At 36.6% G+C, this 15864-nt stretch overlaps 1 protein-coding gene across 9 annotated transcripts in view; it reads right to left on the bottom strand.

Moving 5' to 3' along the window:
• LOC134676460 (protein held out wings) overlaps window positions 1-15864 on the bottom strand; it is a 74705-nt gene that overhangs the window by 15702 nt on the left and 43139 nt on the right. For all 9 annotated transcript variants that reach the window (XR_010099948.1, XM_063534853.1, XM_063534863.1 and 6 more), the window contains exon 2: window positions 7343-7476. Coding sequence is in view for 8 of the 9 variants with exons in the window: in XM_063534853.1 (XP_063390923.1) it covers window positions 7343-7476 (134 nt within the window). In the remaining variant the exon portion in view is untranslated. The remainder of the gene's footprint in view (window positions 1-7342; window positions 7477-15864) is intronic.

The following is a 15864-nucleotide window of genomic DNA, read 5'->3' as shown; positions in this document are numbered from 1 at the left end:
TCACAGAACCATGTCGATAACCGTTCCCGGTGCATATTTATTTTATTTATATACCTATATGCCAGCGGCTCGTTTTAAACCGTTTACCCCGCTAGTAAAACCCATAACGGTGGAGAGACAAAAGACAATTTATATCAAAAACAAGCAATAAGATCAAATCGGGCTCACCATAATAGGCGCCAAGTTAACAATGTAAACGGTAACTTGCAGTTTATTATGCATTATTTTATAGCAGTAAATCATTTTTACCAATGACTTAACAAGCTGCGCCTGAGAATTAGTCACGATCGATCTCATGTTATTTTGACTTATTAATAAATGTAATACGTATTTATAATAATTTCATAGTACATAGTAAGTATTTATAATAATTTCATGTATAAAAATCCTTACCGAGCCGAGGGTTTGTTACAGGTTAGAAATCTTAGAATGAAAGTACCTAATGGTTAGATATTTGGAACCACCTACCACGAGCTTTGACTCCAAATATTTAATTATGTATAATCGGCATCGTGATTGTTGAAACAATAGTTAACTTATTTGAATTATAGGTCCAGTATGGGTTTGCGTATACTGATATTACATATCGGGGAAGCAAAATGCGGAATGTGATTATTTTTGTAGTACGTTTGTTTAATCTGCTGATAAGAACAGGTTATATACTTATATTTATACGTACATAGATTATTAAGCTTTAAATTGGCCAACAGATCAACGCGACTGTAATAAATAATTTTACTGTTAATTAGTTATTAGTCATTATAGGTGTGTCATCAGCATCACGAAGCATTTTTAATATGCAATTAATTAGTAATAAGAAATACATCGGTAGACTAATATACAAATACTGCAAATAAATTTAATAAGTACATACTCGTAATACACAAAATGTCAGTTTTATGTAGCTACTATATGGAAATAAATAGTAGTGAAATGGAGAATGGATGGATAATATTGTGTATCATAACATAAATTGATTAGTAATAATTTTCTCACTTCGATATAGGTATTAAATATTGTCTTTGTAGCACGTGGTCGAGCTGTATGTAATACCTGCTGTAAGCTGTAATACCTATGGTATTTAGACAAAAGTGCTTTACTCAAAAATTTTGTGACTATTGTCAACAAGTGGATAGCTAAAAGCCGCACCCGAGAAACGAGTAAAAGACGCAAGATACAAAAGTGGAAACAGGGAGCCAACGAGAGCAGCGGTGCCCGTGACCCGTGACCACGCTGCGGAGCATGACCAATCCGATCGACCTCATTGCCGCCGGGCCAATTGCACTTATCACCGTTGATGTAGGTGATACATTATACTGAATAGTATCCTTGTTTCTAGACAGAGTTTCGTCACTGTTGAGCGAGTACAAAAGATGGTACGAGAAAAAAGATTTGGTAAAAGGTTTAAATATGTACTTAAAGCAACAGACATATATTTCTATTGATTTTAAATAACAGTTCTCAAATTGTTGATTTTTTAAATCACTCGTGTGTCTTCAGGGCTCATGGCTAAAACCACGAAGATCTTTGATCGTTTGATATCTGTACATATCTCCATATTTTTTCTGTATTTCTTTTGCATGTTCTAACGCTAGAGGAGCGAATACTTAGCCAAACAAGTCGACGAGGTACGCGACTGTGGGACCTCTCTATTTCAAATAAATTTGGAAATTTCTTATTTTAATTTTAAAGTAGGTATACTCCCAGATTGGTGCCATTTGTTGCCAGTGCATTCCAATGACCCTACACAGACGACGTTTAATACTCGTAGGAGTCGTAGGTGCTCGTAAATAAAAACCAACTCTTTTATAAACTTCCTGAGTCTAGATGCAGGAAGATCTAAACGCAATGTAGATTTCTGTGGCAGCCGTAAACGTAAGAGCGAGTTTCCTTACTGCACCGTGCAATGAGCAGTAGTAGAATACATACGTTAGTTTTAGGTAGCTGAAAGTGTTTAATGTTTGAAACACATTTGCGAGCTTTTACCGATGTTTGCACTTGCGAATGATAAACCGCATACCGTCTGCTGATATGTTTTATGAAAACAAGAATATCGCATAAACATTCTAGGTATTCGATATCGAAAATCACTACAGGATTTATTAATTTATACTTGACATGCATCGTTTTTGAATAAATATTTAGAAAACAAACATAGGTCCCTGTTATCCAGACTGCCGATCTCAACAATAGTTTTAACATACAAATATAGCAAACAAAATACTGACAATAATTATGTATGTTTCTTTCCCATCGTAATATTAAAGTCATACTTAAACATGCGTTTAAACAAAATAATGGTCAATAATTAGGCAAAGCGGTTATTCGTTTATTGCTTCCTGCGATGACGGACAGTTTTCATTATTCTTCGGCATTGCTTACAAGGAATCAGCTAGCACCGTAGGTGCGCGCATGCTGGCAGGTTTCTCATGATGGCCAGCAAAAAGTCGAAGTAACGGGCCCACCGATATGGTCGGATTTAATAACGCGCCTTTCCCTATAAGGGGAGACGCAGTATCCGCGCGGGGACACGCGCTACATCGATATCGACAATCATATTAAGTATATTGTTAATGTATGTATTGTAGGCGTCGTGCATGATGACGTGTACAAGCGAGTACCTACAGCAATAAATTCGAAATTTAATGAGAATGTTGCTTAATAGCCGATTACTAAAAGGTATTTAAGATGCCAATATCATAAAAATATTACGATACTGCAGGCTGATATCTCCATTCGAATATCTGCTGAAGATGTGCCTTCATGTGGGAGATTTGTACATTCTGCAATCCTGATGCTGATACAATGCGAATTTTCACCCAAATACTTAGTTAATATCAAATGATAATAAACACAGAAGCTAAAAGAAAACTTCGGTTTACTTCGGTAAATTGAAATTTAAAAGGGTCATTACATCAATGTTATACCTGACACTAAGCGCCACTTGCACCATCCCACTAACCCGAACCGGTTAAACCGTTAACCCGGTGTCAAATTGTACTGGTAACTATGGTAACTCTAGGTTTAGCCGGTTAACCCCTGATTAGTGGAATACTGCAAGTGCCCTAAAAGTTAGGCCCAAAGCCCAATAACTTATTTAAATACATTTCATAAATAAATTTCAAAACATTATTTGAAGACATTTGAATTGTTTAAAAACTATGTAGATTTGAAATTGCATCGATATTAACATTATTGCAGTTTATCTTGCCTTGACTAGTTACCAGTGAAGCAAGTCCTGGAAACCAGGTCCCGTCAAGGCGATACAACTATGATTGAGCGTAGCTGCGTTCCGTCGTGTGTGCCCTGCATAACATTCACTACGTCGGCAGTAGACGAAATCGTAGGTTCCGCATTAAACTTTTTTAAGAGTTACTGGCAGTGTCTTAAACATTGAGATATGAAACATTAATATAACAACTCCCGCGATGTGATTTTAGTCAGTCTAAAAATGTAGTGCACGAATCATTAACATGAAACTGATGTTACGGTTTGGAATTTGTTTCCGAAAACTGAACAGAAACGTGTGCGCGGCCGAGTATAAAAGCGTTAACTACCTATAAAGAGGGACGTTAAAGTCACAAAACTAAAAACATTTTCGAGATATTACTCATTGGAAGCAAGGTTTCGAAACTATTGTTTCTACAATATTTGTATGTGTTCGACATACGGAACAAATTTTCTTCGGTCTATTTCCGTGGACGAAAATGTTTACAGTTCAGTTTTTGCAACTAGGATATAAGGTGAATCACGTTTTGGGGCAATTTAACAAAATGTCGATCAGGCTAAAGAAAAGTAGTTTATTTTGAGAGCTTTATATTAAGCTGTTTAGTTTAAAGGACATGAAATGTTGAACGAATGTCATCGCTTATTTTGTAAATAAGCACTGAGAGGCCTGCCGACTAGACTCGCGACATCCACATCGTTAAGACCGATTCCATCATGATTTCAGGACGTGACCGATGTCTCGTACGGCCCTTTTGATCGACAATCAATATCATTCAACGTTCAATTTATCTTAAGATTTACGTTCACATTGTTGAATTCCTTACAATTATCTAGATGATCTACGAGAATATGGAATCAATAGTGACAGGTATAAATACGCATAGCGGATTTCGTTTAATTTTACAAAGAACCGCCGTGTTAATAGTTTACTCCATCATATTGCACGTTTGAATTCCTTGCATAAATTACTTAAAGCAGTATATACAGGGTGGCTATAAAATAACTGCATACCCGTTGCCAGGGAGTTTTTGGATTATACTGTGCAACTTTTACTATGAGACTAGCCCCGAATACGCGAAAAAAATTTTATTACTTCATAAATTTTGGCTGGTCCAATATCTATGGGAGGGTAATTATTTTTTTCGTGATTTTGGGGTTGGTCTCATAATTAAATTTGCCCAATATAATTCCAAAACCTCCCTGTCAACGGAATGCAACTATTTTTTAGCCACCGTGTATATTATTTTGATAGACTTTACTAGAACTAGAATTTCCAAATATAATAAATAAATAAATAAAATAACTAAATAAATATTATAGGACGTTTTTTCACGCAAATTGACTAAGCCCCACGGTAAGCTCAAGAAAGCTTGTGTTGTGGGTACTCAGACAACGATATATATGTTGCAGTCAAAAGTGTGAACTGGTCAAAAGAACTTTTAACCGACAAAAACAGGCAAAACTGCTTTTGACTGAGCATGTTGGTCAAAAGTAGTTTTACCTGAAAATCATACCTATTTCTGGCAGCAGTTTCGTTTTTAGGGCGTTGCAAAAAAAAAATCCTAACCTACATATCTCTGGGAACAGTTTCGTTTTTTGGGCGTAGCAAAAAAAATAACCCTAACCTACCGCAAAGGCAAAACTGCTTTTGACTGAGCATGTTGGTCAAAAGTAGTTTTACCTGAAAATCATTGGTTAATAGTAATTGTGACTGTTACTATCAGTCAAAAGTATACTCGCAGAGATAGGTAGGTTAGGGTTATTTTTTTTGCTACGCCCAAAAAACGAAACTGTTCCCAGAGATATGTAGGTTAGGATTATTTTTTTTGACTGCGGCATATATAATATATAAATATGTACTTAAATACTGTATTATTGTTTATAAATAATTGTAGTACCTATTTCTAACCTAATTACATGAGCTACTTTTTAAATATCTAATGGTACTTGTATTATATATTTAAGTGATAGTAAAACATTAAATTAGCAATACTTAAATACATAGAAAACAACCATGACTCAGGAACAAATATCTCATCATACAAATAAATGCCCTGACCAGGATTCGAAGCCGGGACCATCGGCTTCATAGGCAGGGTCACTACCCACTAGGTCAGACCGGTCGTCGTAAATATAATTAAGCTAAAAACAATTTAGATTAATGAGGATTCAGCTTGATATTCATATGGACATAGTCTTCTCTTAGAGTCGACCTACTAATCTGCAAAGATCTAATATCTATCCCTTTGCAGAGTAGTACAGTACAGTCGGTGCCTGTGGATACCTAAGTGATGGCTCCAATTTTACTCGAAATTAAATATAACCAGCAGATATAGGTATATAACGGAGCAGGTGATCCGTCTGCTCGTTTGCCTCCTATTTCATAAAAAAAAAGTAAATACGAGTATATCTACTACTATTTATAACATCTGTTCACTTAATTTCTATAAATCATCGACATTGTTAGTACCAATACTAAGAACCGCCAAAGGATGTAATTGTCCCAGGTTCTCACCGCCATTAGCCATTCTCAGCCATGGTAACAAGAAACCATTACTTCGATCACGATTACCTCATGTGTGTGTATTTCTAGAAAATACTTCTCCTGTCATTTGAATTTTGTGAAATATTTACTGATTGTAGAATGTTTTTACTTTATTATTATTCGTATGTCTTTTCCGTATCTCGGGCAAAGGTCTGCGACCCAGTCCCGGACCTATGGACGGCGTGCGTGGGGGCCTGGGGGCCGAAGCCAACAGCGCAGAGTCCCTTTTAAAAAATAATCTAAAATTAAGATTATTAACAATATTTGTATATTTATTATAGTAAAATGATACAGAATATTCTTTTCGAAAGTATTCAAGTTAATCAATAAAAAAGTATCGTGATTCAAAAAACATAAAATACTTAAATATACATATATTATTGTAGTTACCATGCAACGCAGTTAACATTTACATATTAGATTTTTCAGTTTTTAACATTAATCATTATTCACAATAGTGCCTCAGGCACTACAAGTTCATCGATATAGTTAATCCCTAGAATAAGACGTTATTTAATTAAATAGTAACATGAACATGTGTCATCCGGTTCAACGAACTCTGAACACCGAATAAAGGTCTGTAGAAACGTGCTTTGCAAATGAGCCTGGAACGGTATGACGCGAATGAATGGACAACATACAATCATGGATGTCGGCCGAGTAGTCTGTGTAGCAAGGGACAACATATTTACTCCTGATAAAGATTGTATTGGACGTGTTTCACTAAACAAAGAACCGTAAGCTTTCACAAGAACATACACATTAGAAACGGGAATCTATAACATATTCGCTTCGAAGCAATAGCGGGGCAGCCCTGACATCAGTCACCAAATGTAGCAAGTTGACTACCTTGTGTCGACATGCAGGTATCGCACATTATTATAGTAAGCCGTCGAAAGTATTTTCAAAATAATCTATGACATATACAAAACTAAAAATGTTGAGACAAATGCTACCGATAACCGTTTTTGGAATGCCTGCCCTAAAGCAGTCTTTATACGAGTAGGTTTCATACTCGGAGCTACTCTTGTTAACAACAGGAATGAATAACAATCTCTCATTTAATCTGTCCGAGACAGATTTATAGTACTAGAGGAATTTGTTAGCAACAATATTAAGACCGAACCGTATCCAGTTCTGTTTGATTTACGTTTAGCTAGTACTAAAGTTATTAATTTGTTTCGACTAAAACATGGCTTTCATCATGCACTTACAAACAGTTACTATAATCGCGGCTACAAGCTCCAGTACTAACTGTAATATATTCGTAGCATTCTGATATTTTTAAATGTCTAAAAAGCAACTTTGATCTTCAATTTACATCGGTATCACTTAAGTGTTGATCAGTGTAAAAGTAAATGCTTAGCAAAAGCTATATATGGCATAAAACTAGCGGCACGTTTAACCTACCCGCACCTCCATTAACTTTCCACAGATACAGTTTTAATTGGACTTTCTCGGAAGACCAAGTGATATTATTTATTGTTATTGATATTTAGCATGTGAAAAGTCTTATGATTTTATTTGAACGAATATTACAAACTATTAGGCAATAAGGATTACACTTACATCTGGGTGTTCTTTGACCGGCACGTATACTTTTTCTGTGAGTGTTGTGACCATTCCTTCTGCTTCTGGTAGAATAAGTGGTTCCTTCTTAACGCCATTTATTTGGAATAGACTCGCTCGTACTTTTGCTATTTCTGAAACAAAAATAATACAGCTATTAGTATCGAGAATACTCCCGCTGTGCCTTCCTAAATTTCGTAGATAAATGCCATTTAGGTCTGATAATTTTAGAATGCCCTAATGTTTGCTGTTTGCTGGCCTCGTGATGTTTATGTGACGCGGAGAATTTAGTTTTACGAGACCTTATTACATATCTAGGAATGCTAATACAACTTTTCCAATTATTATATTTATAGCTAATAGCTACGTAAAGTAATCAATTTATTTAAACTACAGTGAAACCTGGGTATTGGGTAATTGATTGCTCATCTTGAATGCAAATTCGTCCAAAACAGTGCCGTATCAAGATAGTTACTTTCTATTCCAGTAATTGAAATCTCAAGGGACCAGCAGTTTTGTGTCAATTAACCATGCAACTAAATAAAAAGTCCATTTAAACTACATATTATTATTTCTTAAAAGCCCAACTGTAGTTGGCAAATTACGAGTATCTTTGCGTTTGCGTATGAAAGTTTAAACGCTTTTTAAAGCTGGGTTTACCCAGGAATGGACATAGGATAGGTCATACATAGGTTGACTTTCAAGGTACCTACCTAAAATATGACGACATTGTTATCATCATAAGGACCGCCCCTTTAACTTAATCAAGCCTTTGATCAGTCATCATGACATCATGTAATCAATGGACCAATGGGTGAACCTCATAATTATATTACACACTGCTATTCGCTCCTACAAATACCTACCTACGGTAATGCAATTGCTGTAAAACATCATATTTAATCTATTGCTCTAGCAGAATCTCCCTAAAGCCTGTATATTCCTAATTTCAGAAAAATCTTTAATGTGTTTTCCCACAAAGTTCACGATGAGAATTTAGAAAGAGATTGATAATTAAAGTAATGTACGTACTTACTTACATTAAATATCTTAACTTTGAATAGTGACCTCAATCATATATCTTATCTTTAAAAAATCTGTGTAAAGAGCTTCCTTTGTAACCGTAAAGTATTCAACGTTATCGCCCTTACCCGATAAGAATATCATGAGTCATCAGATGATTTCCGGCCTCCGGCGTCCGAATAAAGAACACCATATGCTTTTGCGATGTGCATAAAAAGTGTGTCAAATCTTGACACTCGCACAATGAGTGCGAGTAAATTGCATGTTGCTTTGCTTGTAGTTTTATTTTGGTACAGCAGAATTCGTGCTTAACGGTATGATCTGAATGTAAGCGTTATAGCGAAATGCTTAAGAGATTGATATGGATCGGTTTTCGATCGTCGTTTATATAAAATGAACTGATTTTTCTACTAAAATATTGAATCATTATTATACAATCAATAAGAATCATCAAGATTTCAAAAGTAATTAAAAATACATCGGTCTAGTAATAGTATTAATATTAATACCTGTAATATTTAAATAAGTTTTGCTAATCGGCATTGTCTCATTGGTTATTCTCTGATTTCCTCATGTATGTAGGATGCGTGGATTGGAACGTAAGGAGTGAACGAGTGAGTAATAGAACGAACTGTTGAATGAACGATGTGCGAATGAGAGAGTATGATGCCGAGTGTCAGTGTGTGTGAAGGAGATGGCAAAACGCCGTGGTCAGATTTTAAATTGTTACCGGGCATTCGGAGGGAGACTGATTTCGGACGCATAATGTGACGGTGTAATTTTCCTGTGTTTTTTCCAAAAATATAAGTTTTATAGTAATTTTGAGTTGTTTGAGTTCGCTCGACCCACATGTATATACGAGTAAGGAGGCATATAAAGATTCAAGATAGAAGACCGTAGGTAACCTTCTTCGTAAGTGCACATTGTAGCGTATATTTCCAGCCGTTACGACTGAAAACAAAAGTCAGCTTTTGGTAATTACGTGAAACCGGTTAGCATGCCACCTATGTTACTTTGTACATCCGATTCTCAGATAAGAGGAGTATGTCCAGCGCAGCGCGCGACAATGCGCCGCTTTCACACCATATAAGGGTCACGCCGGGTAGACAAGCCTTAACCCGTACGGCGACGTGTGATCGCCAACGGATTATGTATTTAATTGCCACCCTCTCACGCATATAAATACATGCTTTTAGGATCAAAAGGTTTTTATGACTTTTTCCAATACCTATCTGACGTAATGTGGCTTTAATGCAAAGTACTAGCAGAAGTGTGGTGTCCATATATATTATAAGTCTGCTTGACTATTTTAATAATAATAAATACATCTTCTCTAAGAATAAGTTGCCCAAATTAGCTCTGAGGTATGTATGTTTGACGGCCCGCCATCGCCACTAATATATCAAATGACGCAAGTAAGTACATTACTGCGCGATATTTAAAAATTAATCATAAAACTCATCAAACTCGTTTCGGCACTTATCAAGTTCGATACAATAGATCAAACAATTATCGACAACAAAATCAATTTGGCTCCGGCTGAATCACCTGATGGTCTACATAGCAAGGTCAGAGCATGTTAACAAAACTTTTCAAACTTGTCACAGAGTTGACGGGTGTCGAAACACTTGTAATGGACGTTCGAACAATACAGCTTTGTGTAGTAAATGAGGCTTCCAAACAAAAACAAAGGCTGAATTTAATAGGCTGGGTTTTGACGCAGGTGATATTGGGGGCTGTCCGTCTGTCACTTCTCGTATACATTTTTGGTTTGATTAATGTAGTCTCACTTGACGGGACCAGTTCAAGTCAGAAAGGTTGTCACCTCTGAGACTAGGAAACTTGCGCAAGCATTTGAAGTGCTGATGCTTGATGGGATAATGATTTATTTACTTTAGCCAACCACGCAGTTATTGCAGTGTTTATAATAAACAACGTATAAGGAGTACGAGTGGGGTTGGCCCGTTGCTGTATTGAAATTACCACAGTATGTGGTTTTACTGCAAATACAGTCCATTCTCAGTAATGCGTTTAATAAAAGTATATATTATTATATCTACATGTAAGTAATTGTCAATTAATGGATAATTTAACCGCTTCAACCTAATATCCTCTGAAATCAAATACCATCTAACTGTTCTAAGAGGCACTTGTCACCAACCACGTTAGCCAGTGTTGTTACTGCCTCAGATTACTACAACCGCAGCCTCGTCCATTGGTATTGGTAATTTGAAGCTATTAAAACACTATTATTAATAAGAGTAGAAAATACTACTAGGTACTTACTAGGAGTATTTCATAATACAGAATACATCATCACTATCACTACACCTTATAAAACAAAGTTCCCAGCCTCGTCTGTCTGTATGTTTTTATGTTTCTTTGTGATAAACTCAAAAACTACTGAACGGAATTTCTTGCGGTTTTCACCTATCAATAGAGTGATTCTTGAGAAAGGTTTAGGTGTATAATTTGTCAACCCGTGCGAAGGGCGGGTCGCTAGTTAACGTTTATAAAGCTCGCTCCGTACTTGTACCTTTAATTGAAAGAAAGTTTTGCTTAGATTTTATCATACAATCTATATTTAAATCACATTAACAAAGTACAATTCCTCCCCGGAGTGCGTGTATGCTTTCTGGTTACAGATAATGCAATCTCCATTGTCACCATCCACAATGGCAGCCTGCGAGTCGCCTCTTTGCATCCGTAATCCCGACTCCCTCATTCTATTATGTACGCTAATAAATGTAGCCAGTCGCTTTTAAGGCATATGATACCATCGGCACGCGGAATTGAAACCTTTGACTTACGTGATTGGATTTTTACGTCCAACTTAACGCCTACGCTTGCTTCATGATCCCCATTAAAATACTTTTATGGTCCACTGGCAAACTTCAGTGCAGTAAAATAGGTAACAAATTCATCCTTGCCCCTCCAACCAACCCACGCTTTAACTTGATATTTGTTATTCTAAACCGTTCACATAATTATAAACTCTAAAAAGGTACCTATAGAAAAAACATTGTTACCGCTTTCATTTGCTAGTTACAAAACGAGTTTACTGACGCCGAAAGTCATTACCAAATGATTTGGAAAAGTGCTCTTATTGATCAATCTGTAAATCATGTTAATTATTTTAGTTCCAATGACTTCACCGACACGTTGTTGATTGCATGTACAAGTAGCATAGACTCGGTGTCAAAATCACTTTCATTCTTAGTGTTACTCTATGGAAACTGCTATTTTTTCCACGACAACCATAACTGATGTTTGCGGATGTAAGTGCTCGGTGCATCGTAATAACAAAGTGAAGTTGTCGGTCGTAGTGTCTAGACGGAGAAATTACAGTGGGACGTTTTAATTAGCGTCGACAGCAAGTGGTGCATGGTTTACGTAGTTAGGGCCGCGGTCTTATCAAGTTGATGTTTTCAATTTCAGCGCTGCGTATGATTTATATAAATCGCATATATACTCGTTTGCACAAAATCCTTTACTGACGACTACTGACAGTACTGATACTGACGACTACCTTCCTTACATCTTCGTTGACTACTCGATCTTTCACAATTATCATCACCATCAGACGAGCTCTAAAAACGATCTCATTGATTGTAATGTCACCAAACACATGTATGCCAAAAATATGAGCTCAAACGAACAGTAGAAAGAAGGTTAAAATTAATTATTAGCTTTGAATGGATACATAATTGTAATGGAAGTTTCTCTCGATTAATGAAATACAAAAAATATAGTTACGCAAAGTCGTATTTGTGTAATAGTTCAAAGATTCTAGTTAAATGTGATAATGGCAAAATTGGGATAGTGTGAGCGCAGTTTTCTCACGCGAAGCAGCCATGCGCGTACGCCGCTACGGTTAGTTTGCGCCTTCCTCGGCTGCCCCGGCGAAACACAAATCGCGCCCGCTATCACGGCCATTAATTACTAATTTTAACAGCAATTACATTTGTTATACAATCAATGGAATGTGCATTATTTCGCTTAGATACCTACTTCTAGTGTTATCTATATTTCTATCCATTCGGTTCGGTTATCCACAATGAAAATAAACATTAGCAGCACACCTCTGTCATAAGTATGGTCAAGGAACAGTGACTCGGAAAAAATTATCGGGTACAGTGGCTCACTCAACATAATTCCAACATGCTGAGTGAACCACTGCTAATACAACAGAGACATTCAGTAATCTAACAAATTCAAAAGGACGAGCAATGGATGAATGGATGGATGGAACAATTCAAATGGATTCTAACACGTAAGCCACATTGTATAGCGATATTTGGGCCACTGAGCCATTGTTCCCGCCTTGACCCTACGTTCCAAACTAAGTAGCAAACAAATAGGTGGGTACCTAAGAATAATTAAATTAATGAAAAAAGGTTAACAAATTACCGGATCACTTCAGGCATAAATCAAAACACATTGTTAGATTAATGTCGGATGAATAACAATAAAGTACAAATTGAATGCATCACACTTGAAATGATGAATGGAGGTTAGATAATCAAGCCGGCATACGTCAGGGTGCCGGAACGGTAGTGAAAGATACTTGCCATCGATACGGTCGCCGCACCGTTGTACTTATTTCATGGCGTTTGTTAAGAAAAACGTGTAGAATTCGCGCAAATGAGCAATACAACCTCAAGATTTTAAAGCGCTATCAATTTACTTTGAGGATTACTAGAAGTAAGGCGAATACAGATGCATGATTCTATGAATTGAGTTATTATTAATTTATTAAATAAACTCAATTCTCCATTATTTAAGTACCTCGAGATGCAAACTTTAATAGAAGAGACTTCCTGTCCCCCAACGGATGAGCTGAGTGTGTGTAAAAGTACAATTACTTACATGAATTATATACACATACACTTAACGAGAGTAGATCAGTTTCAGTTGTCAGTACCCACGTTGAAAGACATGACGTTACAATTTTGACTTATGAATAGTACAACAGCAAAAGCTACCCGAAGCGGTCGATGCAGCAGTGACACGAGATTGATTGAAGTACTGAGACGTTCGCGTGGGCTTATTGTTAGTCTCCTGCATTCATAGAACGGTGACGAAATTTGCATTAATGATGACTCAAATATGAATGAATAAGTATATTATTATCCTCGTATAAGTCCCGACATAATGCAAATAGACGCAGGCAGAGATGCCAATGTATTTGCGGCTGATATGGGTTATGGCTGAAGTTTCTCAAAAGGAAACCAGTTTCAAAATGTCAGAGCAGGTTGGCCTATCCGTTGTGATTGAAATGCTTTTATCGTGATATCTTAATATATGCAAAGTCAAAGGGCGGGCCGATTATGTGTACAAAATACTGATGATACGGTATACTGATAAATTGTATGATATTTGAGAAAATGTTGTGTTAACTTTGTGCGCTTCATCGATGAATAATTTCGACTAACGATATAGATAAGACCTACTAAGAAGAGACTGATTTTATCTTTGGTAATTCAAACGCAAGTGTCATATTCAAGTTTAGCTTTAATATTTATGTAGGTACGACAGTTCTCTGCCGACGAGCAGTGTGAAAGAAAACATGGGAAGTTGTTTATTCGTTGTAGTAGTTTGGTTAAGAAATTGTCCGGTTTCGTTTGGCAGAGGCGAACGCACTTAAACAGTTTACCTGTATGTGTATTGATATACGGCAAATATGTACACGGAAGTAAAAAGTAAACGATAAATTAGAATCTTCAACTCTCTTTATAGCCTTTTACACTCTTTATAGCCCGCGCACACAGAGAGCGATCTAGATTTTTGCGTTCCTTCTAACTATAATGCACACATCAGGAGGCGGCTGTGAACCGCCGTTGATCCAAAAAAATCGGACAATTGCGAGGACCGAGGGTTTCGTATAAATAAAACTTTCTATTTATCAAAATTTTACCGGTACTTGTAGTGGAAGGTGTAAGACGATATTACTTGCCATTTTTCATAGTTCTAGGTTAACGGGAAGTACACTCTAAATTTTGATTCCCTTTGTCAAAATATAAGTTATTTGCGGCATAAACTGCCGTATATCTTTTTTAAAGGTAACTTAGATTTTTTTTTTACGTAGAACTGAGTAGGTGTGTGGTTTTAATTTCAACTCCAAATCTCTAGTATATCTCTACACGTTCCCGACATAAGGGCTATTGACAGACAGACAGACCGACGGACAGACGAACGGACAACAAAGTGATCCTATAAAGGTTCCGTTTTTGGAACGGAATCATAAAAATATCGATATGGTAGTCAGAAAAGGGCCTGAATGATTTTGTCATAATGACTACAAACTGCTACAAAGTCATTCATTATAATGACATCAGTGACACAATCATACTTACAGGCCAGGCCTTTTTACAAGAATTGGGGCAAGAAAGCTGAAGCTTGGCTGGAAATACAACAGTAAAAACAAAATAATTTAAATACATTTATATTAGTCCATCCATCATTTTTTATTATTATATTAATCTCAGCTCGTTGGACTGAAATAACGGATAGGAATGGGACGCCAGATTTTGCACGCCACTCTGTTTGCGTTAGAACGCTTTCATATATCAAGCGGTCAGAACGCGACGCTCCAGACCGCTCTCTGTGTCTGTTTAACTCCTTGTTACCCCCTAACCTGTTCCTTGTTGTCCTTTATTCGAGTAATAAGACATTACCTTTTGAATACATACAAACATTGTCAATAACTTTCTAGCGCCGGTCATAAGCGGTCTTTTCATTGTTGTCAGTTTCAAAAGAGAAAACACCGTTGAAGTGCAATTTCAAGTTAGCTAGTCAAGAGACAGTACACGAGCATGGGTAGCGTAATGATTTCAAGCTGAGAGCATCTAGCTAGGAATAAATACCTACAAGTTAAAGATCATTTTATTATAGACTGTATAATCAATTTAATATTATTTGTATTCATAGAAATTGTGCTTTTAGATTTACAACCTATTTGTAAGAATTTACGCATCGACGCGAATAAATAGGACGTTGGTCGAGCAGCTAAATGTGTCGAATTTAAAGCTGAACCAATGAACGTAGTTCCGCGCCTGCGCTTTAGAATGCAGGCCACGTTGTGTTATTATTTATTCTCCGAACACTGTCTGTAGTTGACGGTTCTTTTATTATAGCTATAAAGCTCAGGCGCAAACTAACGATTTTGCGGATGTATCGTTCAATATTTATTTTTCACGGTTTACTTGCTGGCCCAAACGCAAACAGGACGGGTTTACGGTTTGGAAACTAGATTTCTCTTTTAATGTGTTGTTTTAGAGTAAACGTCCGTAACGCAAGAAGCCAGTTACTTCTTACCTATATGTAGTTCTTAGAGACAATCAAGGGTTTTATTATACAGGTAATACATAATAACAACGGATTCTGTAAAATATGGTGCCTGCGATTTGGATATTGTTAAAACGCCGTGATGTTTAACCAATAATCCTAACCATCGACAGCCTAATCATTCACGACCGACCGACGTTTTGAAGATTATC

Source organism: Cydia fagiglandana, chromosome 2 (genome assembly GCF_963556715.1).
Source record: "Cydia fagiglandana chromosome 2, ilCydFagi1.1, whole genome shotgun sequence".
NCBI lineage: Eukaryota > Metazoa > Arthropoda > Insecta > Lepidoptera > Tortricidae > Cydia > Cydia fagiglandana.
This window is presented reverse-complemented; position numbering and strand designations above follow the sequence as displayed.